Source organism: Triticum aestivum, chromosome 4A (genome assembly GCF_018294505.1).
Source record: "Triticum aestivum cultivar Chinese Spring chromosome 4A, IWGSC CS RefSeq v2.1, whole genome shotgun sequence".
Classification (NCBI taxonomy): domain Eukaryota; kingdom Viridiplantae; phylum Streptophyta; class Magnoliopsida; order Poales; family Poaceae; genus Triticum; species Triticum aestivum.
The window spans coordinates 573,802,776-573,811,275 of record NC_057803.1 but is presented as its reverse complement, the minus strand read 5'-3'; the positions used below and the strand labels follow the sequence as shown (position 1 = coordinate 573,811,275).

Sequence of the window (8,500 nt, the reverse complement as noted above, 5' to 3'; positions counted from 1 at the left end):
TGTCGGCGCCAATGAAAGGTCACGTCTGCTCTGGGCCGGCGTCAGTGTGGAGCGGCCGATCTACAATGGCATGAATGCGGGTAACTGGCGCTAGGTGGGAACTCACATGGGTGAGGGATGAGGGTTTTCAATGGGCCAGGGTAGTCCAGAGCGGGTGTAACAGCGGTCCGGACGCCCGCAAAGCCCCCCTCATTTGTCTCCGGATTGTAGGAAAAGCACATTTGGATCGGCATGCTGACCCATACAGGATCACATTAGAATACATCCGGACGGTGTAGTCTGGATGTTTGAGGATGGTTTGAGGTTCGGTGTTGGAGATGCCCTAAAATCATTGGGATTACCAAAGTCTTCTTCCGCATGCATCCATTCACGGCGCACGATGAACATACCTTGATGCTGTCTCTATGCCTCCATCTCGGCTGAGCAGACTTTTATATACCCAAGAGCTTATAGAAACAATGGTTGAGAAGTCAACAATGAAGACTGGAGACGCTGACAACCACAATCTACGAAGCAAATCGCCGCCCTGGAGAATGTTCGTAAGGTCCTGTAGAAACTCCGAAGATCACAAACATCGTCAAATCTAGACAGATCCACCAAAAACCTCAGACCGAGCGGATCCCAAAAGATATGGGGGAGACATGAATTTGCACGCCCTTCGTAGGTGATAAGCACACCAACGACATGGGGAAAGGCAGGGAGAAAATTATTCATACACTTAGATAGAGTCATCGCCTCGACGCCCTAAACCAATCACAAAGACTCCCTAACAAAAATCTGGAAAAAATCATCCATGCAGTTGCACGATAGGTCCGTTATGATTACGAGCTCACCGCTGTCCAGGACCGTGCACCAACGACCTCTTCTTTGGTGACCTAGCCAGGCCAGGCCGCTATTGAAGATCACTGCACTGCATCCCTCTGGTCACTGCCAGCTTCACCAATGTCATTGTCGAGCACCGCCTGGCGCATATTCCTCGAACACAAATCTCTTCCTCATCTTACAGCCGCCATCCAAGCCTCCATAGAGGGCCGCCCTTGACAGGATCTCGCATTAGTGTCGGTGGCTTGCGGGTTTTTCTCGGCGATGAGAGGTAGGAAAGATTGGTGGAAGCTAGGTTTTTCTGGTCGCCAGCCGCCTCTCTAAATGAATCGTGTGGTCCAGTGGTTTGTCTCTACTGTTAAAGCGGAGTTGGGGATGTATGTTTGTGCTTTCAACCCCCCTCCCCTCGACCTCACCTTCTCCATGTCCTACATTAACCCAATCAAATCAAATTTTACCAAAATCTCAACTAAATCAGAACTACCCTTGCCTTCCCTTACTCATAGTCTCACACACAATCAAATCAAATCTTAGAAAAACCTTAAATAAATCAAAACTTTCCTTCTCTTTCTCTGCACATAATCTTATCAAATCAACTCTTATCAAAATATACAATATGATGGATGTAAGATTTTTGGCAGACGTGATTGGCATTGACTGTTACAATGCACGTGCTATTAGCAAGTCTATATCTATACCAATATAAACAGAGCGAGTTGCGGAGATTCAATAAATCTCACCCATTCAACAACATTTATCCAACGTATACATTGATGCAGTGTTTACTGTTAAATATGTTTAGCACTGAACACATTTAGCATGATCCACTAATTAATATCATGCTTGATATCAATGTCAGCATTAATCAAGTAATTACATTCTGCCTAATATTAACATGCAATTTATATATTGCATAATATTAATGGCAATACAATTAATATTTTCTCGAATATTTTTATTGAAATGGAGGCAAAAGATTTCCCTCATATTTTAATTAAGAGAGGAATAGGGAGTTTGTCACAACACTCACACACAAAAGAAATTACTCTCCCGGTAATATGTGACCCAATTATTTTGCACCCGTGGTCACCCAAAGGCGAGCCTCCTCTTTGATGAAGTTAAGAAGGATCTTTGGCGGAACACTCTTGTTGCGGAAGACCCGTGCATTTCTTTCGTTACAGACGGTCCAACAGACAAGCATGGTCAGGGATGCCATGGCCTTCCAGTTCGCGTTGGAGGAGTCTGACCACTTGGTCCACCACTCCTTGACGGAGGTCTCAAGTTGCCAATCATCGGTGTTTATGTTCTCCGGGTCAAGCCAATTACTAACCAAGTTCCAGATGCGCTTGGTGAAGCAACAATTGAAGAAAAGATGCATTCCAGATTCTTGCTCCCGCTTGCAAAGAGGACAAAGCCCACAGTTTGGCAATCCTCTCTTGGCGAGTCTATCTGCCGTCCAAAGTCTGTCTTGAGTGGCCAACCAAGCGAAGAACTTGACCTTCAGGGGCCCCAATATTTCCACATTGCATGTTCCAAGGGAGAGTAGAATGTTCCCATGAATTGGGCCTTATAAGCGGAGGCCACAGAATGTTGACCATCACTTGTGTGCTTCCAAACAATTTCATCATCGGCATGTGCATCAAGGTGGAAATCATGGATGGTCGTCCACAAGGTCACAAATTGTCCGATGTGCTCCTAGGTGAAGTTGGCCGTCAACTTGACCTTAGAAACCCAAGCGTTGTCAAGAAGTGCATCCTTGATCTTCCAATTCTTTCTTGAAAAAGCCTAAAAAATTAGCGGGACAATGTCCTTGGGTTTAGGGTTATTTATCCAAGGTGCATCCCAAAATGGCGTCTTCGCACCATTCCTAGTGGTAACAGTGGTTGAAGCATAGAAGAGGTTGAGGTCTTCCTCATCACAAAGGGTAGCCCATGCCAACCCAAAGCTTTGTAGGCTCCGTCCACTCGTACCAAGGTCATCTGAGACGGAGATCTCTTGTGAATTTTGTTTAGTATCAACGTGCGTGCACGCACACAATTACTAGTATGGTTAGGAGAGCAACACACTTTGGTGTTTCATAAATACGGAATACTCTTTCAGTAGGAAGCAAAGTTCTTGTTGATAACGGGACATTTGTGGTGAGTTCATCAATCTTCGGTCGAGTCTTTTAAAAATGCTCATAAGGATAGGATCAGAGTGCTAGCCCCTGCCTATTGAGGTCTAGTATTCCTGGCCTCGTGAGACCCTGCCATGGCCTTCCCTGGTCTGTTCGCTTCAGCCATTCCCAGCACAATCTAAGTGCTAGTCCCTGCCTATTGACGTCTAGTATTCCAAGCCCTCCGAGTTGTTAGGGACGGCAAACTCTCAGCCAAGCAACTAAGCATTTACTTTTATGTATGTGACTAGATCCAACCCAAAAGAAAGCACGACAGACATTGTTCACCCGATTCAAAGCCCACTTAAGAGCATCTGCGATCAGCTGGTGATGCGTAGGCCTAGCACGAATCACGTTGTTCACAAGGACCAGTCTTCCTGGCCTCGTGACCAACCGCTTTTGCCAGCCCGGCAGAGAGGGAGCTTCACCTCCACCTTCGGAGGACAAATACCAGACACCGGAGCGCGCAGGCCCGAAGAGACAACATCAATCCTCCAAGTGTCGAAAAGAGCGTGACCGGACGGAACGGGAACAGAAACATCTTCGTCAAACCATGAATCCACGGTAACTAGACGACGAAGTCCAGTGGCGAACAGGAGCACGGTACGTGCACACCTGCGTCACATGTAAAAAAAAATACATGTGTTTTTTTGAACGGTCACATGTACATGTTTTTTTTTTTGAACGGGAGCTTCCCCTTCCCTTCGTCTAAAAGAAAGTGAAATATCTTCGCCTTCACCCGTCCCCTCGGCTCGATTATAAACATTCCGCCATTTTTGTCCCCCGGCCAGCACGGCGCACGCCATCCACTATACAATAGGAAACGCTCCCGCTTTCCTTGGTAACGGCTTGGCCCCGACCCCGGGTTGATCAAGCACAAACCAGCGGCAGCTCTAGCACCACCACCACCGCCGTCCCCCGATCGGATCGGCCGTCGTCCCCGCCGGCGAGCGAGCGATCAGGATGGTGCTCTCCCACGCCGCGTCGGCAGGGTCGTCCGATGACTCGGTGCACTCCACCTTCGCCTCCCGCTACGTCCGCGCCTCCCTGCCCAGGTACGTCCCTTCCTCCTACGTCCATGGATGGATCGATCATGGATGATTGGATGCTAGATTTGGCTTCGTCGTTCGTTGAACTGATGGATGGATGGATGGACGGGCAGGTTCCGGATGCCGGAGAACTCGATCCCGAAGGAGGCGGCGTACCAGATCATCAACGACGAGCTGATGCTGGACGGGAACCCGCGGCTGAACCTGGCGTCCTTCGTCACCACGTGGATGGAGCCCGAGTGCAACAAGCTCATGATGGACTCCATCAACAAGAACTACGTCGACATGGACGAGTACCCCGTCACCACCGAGCTCCAGGTATGCATACCATTTACTACTTACCTTGGCGTTACTTCGGTCCCCGGTTTTGCGAACCTGCTCTGACCGAGTCCCCTTGATTTGCAATCCATCGGGATCCCTTCCTTCTTCCGGTGGCCTTCCACTGCTCCATTTGGGCTCATCCACTGATCCGGCATAGAAGTTTGAAAACTATGCACCGCCACCAGGAATGGTGATAAAAAAATGGTCGATGCGCGTTCGTATCTTGCCTCTACTCGCTCGAGCGACGATTATTATATGTACTACGAGCCCGCTGTTTCCGGATTTTTATTCCTATGTACTCCCCCCGTTCGAAAATCTCCTCAACGGCGCGTCCCTGTCCATCCGTCTATATATCCTCTTGGTGCATGAACCTGAGTAGTGCACTAGAGAACAAACGGGGAGCAGAACGTGCGTGGTGTACATCTGTGCAGAACAAGGCATCTGGCCCCCGTCCCTGTCCTCCAACCCGCGACGCAACAATAGGAAAACGAGACGCTCCAAGGAAGGCGATCGAGCAAACCACGTTCACATACACACGCACACGGCGATAGCTCTGGTTCCTGGTTGTCTGTCGTCTTGTCGAGCCGCCCAACGATCGATCGAGAGGGACAAGGAGAAGAGTTCTACTCGCAAACCCAGGCAGCCCGAGATTTCGATTTCTCGGTGCTATCGCTGTACTGGTAGGCCGCCGAGCTAGGCGCTCGTGGCCGTGTGGAGGAGGTTAGGCCTGGAGGGGATGTAAACCGGAAATGTTTACCGACTTCTAAGGCTAAAGCAAATGAGTGATGATTCGATCTGATTGCGCCCTTTCGGCACAGCGCCGCACTATTACTACGAGCTGCAGTGGTCTAATCATGTAAGCAGGCCTGCTATACTGCTAGACTCGCCGGCAAAATCAAGGAGCGAAGGATTTTTCTTTTAAATGCAAGGGTGGACCCTCGGTTCCTATTAATAGAATAAATCGTCAGAGATTTCGCTACAAGGAGAAGAAGAAAATTGCGGAGTAGAACATTATAAAACTGAAGCACGCTTACAGTATAGAGTAAGCAATCCACATGCATGCGAGAACCAAGATGTTTGGATGCTGCCGCTGCTAGCCACGCAAAACCCTGTACGCCTGCCAAATAATTCATGGATGATTTCTCTGTCGGCGTCTTGCAAATAGTAGTTCGTATCCATCTATACCGGTACCCATAACCCATGGCTCGGTCAACGCTAACTTTTTGGCTAGGCGTCTCAAGTCACCCATCCAAATGATCCCATACACTATTTTCTATTTTTCTGTTACGTACCACTGTAAGCTAGAAAAATCAGCGCATAACCATGTCAGTATAATCAATAAAAGCAAGTTCAGTCTTCACACGCTTCAAACTTTAGCGGCGAACAAGATCCCGTAAGCTCTCCTCACATAACGTGCTTCTTTCAGATTCGGAAGGGAGTACCAAAGAACAATCAGCTAGTAGATGCCAATTGCTAAGCAGGGAGTACATGTAGAAACGCCAAAACTAGATATACCATGTTGATGGAGGAAACTTTACTATTTCCTCTGATCCATATTAATCGTCGCTCATCCGCCTGTGTGATGATCGGAGGGGTTATTTGTTTTCTTTTCGGGATAAATCAGGTGTAGATATGGCAAGGTTAGTTGATCGATCATAACATGTCTTTTTTAAACTTTTGTTTTGCAGAACCGATGTGTGAACATGATCGCGCATCTGTTCAATGCTCCTCTTGGGGAGACGGAGACAGCCGTGGGGGTGGGCACCGTCGGCTCTTCGGAGGCCATCATGCTCGCCGGGCTGGCCTTCAAGAGGAGGTGGCAGAACAAGATGAAGGCCGCCGGCAAGCCCTGCGACAAGCCCAACATCGTCACCGGCGCAAACGTCCAAGTAATTAAGCACATCACAGTTTCCTTCATTAACGCTTACACTGTCAACTTTTTAACTGGACTGATTCGATGGGGTAAAAACCGTAAAATGGATGCAGGTTTGCTGGGAGAAGTTCGCGCGCTACTTCGAGGTGGAGCTCAAGGAAGTGAAGCTGAGCGAGGGGTACTACGTGATGGACCCCGAGAAGGCCGTTGAGATGGTCGACGAGAACACCATCTGCGTCGCCGCCATCCTCGGCTCCACCCTCAACGGGGAGTTCGAGGACGTCAAGATGCTCAACGACCTCCTCGTCAAGAAGAACGAGGAGACAGGGTAATGCATGAATTCACTAAGCATCCTTGACCCTTCCACCGAGCTCCCACTGTATATATCACTCATCTAGATGGAGGTCTGCAGAAAATGTTGTAATGGTGTTTTGGGGTTGAACGTGCAGCTGGGACACGCCGATCCACGTGGACGCGGCGAGCGGCGGCTTCATCGCGCCGTTCCTGTACCCTGAGCTGGAGTGGGACTTCCGGCTGCCCCTGGTGAAGAGCATCAACGTGAGCGGGCACAAGTACGGCCTCGTGTACGCCGGGATCGGGTGGTGCATCTGGAGGAGCAAGGAGGACCTGCCGGACGAGCTCATCTTCCACATCAACTACCTCGGCGCCGACCAGCCCACCTTCACCCTCAACTTCTCCAAGGGTTCCAGCCAGGTTATCGCACAGTACTACCAGCTGATCCGCCTTGGTTTTGAGGTACAGCTCGTCGATTTTGTCCGATTTTTTCTCACTTATAACAGTATTCTTGCTAAATTTTAGTTGACTGAGATTTGGCTATGTATTAATTGATGCTATATTCATAAGATATTACATTGAAATCCATGCAAAATTTTCTTTTTATTTTGTTTCTTTCTTTCTTACATGTCATCTCACTTGATCGAAACTTGAGAAACTCTCAATCGACTGAGACCTAGACACACCCTAACATCATTGTTGTGCTAACTGTATTTGGTATAATAATGCAGGGGTACAGGAACATCATGGACAACTGCCAGGAGAACGCGATGGTGCTCAAGGAGGGGCTGGAGCGCACGGGGCGGTTCAACATCGTGTCCAAGGACCAGGGCGTCCCGCTAGTGGCCTTCTCCCTCAAGGACAGCAGCCGACACGACGAGTTCGAGATCTCCGAGTTCCTGCGCCGCTTCGGCTGGATCGTGCCCGCCTACACCATGCCCCCCGACGCGCAGCACGTCACCGTGCTCCGCGTCGTCATCCGCGAGGACTTCAGCCGCACCTTCGCCGAGCGCCTCGTCATCGACATCGAGAAGGTGCTCCACGAGCTCGACGCGCTCCCGTCACGCAGCAGCGGGCCCGCCCTGCAGCACCCCAACGGCGACACTGTGAGCGAGAAGGACCTGGCCAGGCAGCGCGAGGTGGTGTCCGTCTGGAAGAGGGCCGTCGCCGCCAGGAAGAAGACCCAGGGCGTCTGCTGAGCGGTGGCGATGCGCCTCTCACCATGCTCTGCCGCTCGATATTTATGGTTGTATTTCCTAATTTAAGCTGCTACTTCTCTTGCCCGTGATGATTTTTTAGAGGACGGAACTAATAGTTCTGGCTCCAATAGATCGATCGAGTAATACTTATGTCATGTATGTGTTGAACAACAGTACTGTACTTGCATATTTGTACCTAGCAGCAATCATGTCTTTATTTGGGTGCCTGATATTCGATCAAAATCGTTGTTTCTGCATAGGTTCGTTGTCGTAACTCTGGACCATGATGCTTTTTTAGGGGCACTCTGAACCATGATTCTGGTTGAATGCCATGATATGATGGAGCAGTTAACCTTCACAGACACGGTACGGTGGTAGTAACGGTGACATGTACCAGTATGCGGTACGAGGCGACGACCTCAGGGTGGACTTTCGGTATAAACCGGAAATTCAGTTTCTACCTTGCATTTACCGATTGTGCTCAGAATATCGCAGTGGCACCCTAAGAGGAGAGCTCTATGGATGCTTCCTGTGTATTTTGAACATTTACTGAAAACACAAATATTTTTAAAACTTTTATTTTTTTTAAAAATAAGAGCATCTTTTGAAACTCTGATCATTTTCTAAAAGCAAAGAATATTTATAATTCTAAACAATTTTCGAAATTTCTGAAGGGGAGCCTTGGCGCAGTGGTAAAGCTGCTGCCTTGTGACCATGAGGTCATGGGTTCAAGTCCTGGAAACAGCCTCTTACAGAAATGTAGGGAAAGCCTGCGTACTATAGACCC

At 49.0% G+C, this 8,500-nt stretch overlaps 1 protein-coding gene across 1 annotated transcript; it reads left to right on the top strand.

Moving 5' to 3' along the window:
• The first annotated feature begins 3,721 nt into the window (after positions 1-3,721).
• Positions 3,722-7,930, top strand: LOC123087067 (glutamate decarboxylase 1). Its single transcript, XM_044508967.1, has 6 exons — positions 3,722-4,032; positions 4,140-4,344; positions 6,036-6,236; positions 6,334-6,548; positions 6,670-6,976; positions 7,246-7,930. Exons 1-6 carry the CDS (start codon positions 3,941-3,943, stop codon positions 7,711-7,713), a joined length of 1,488 nt encoding a protein of 495 aa, XP_044364902.1. The 5' UTR covers positions 3,722-3,940; the 3' UTR covers positions 7,714-7,930.
• Positions 7,931-8,500: the final 570 nt, after the last annotated feature.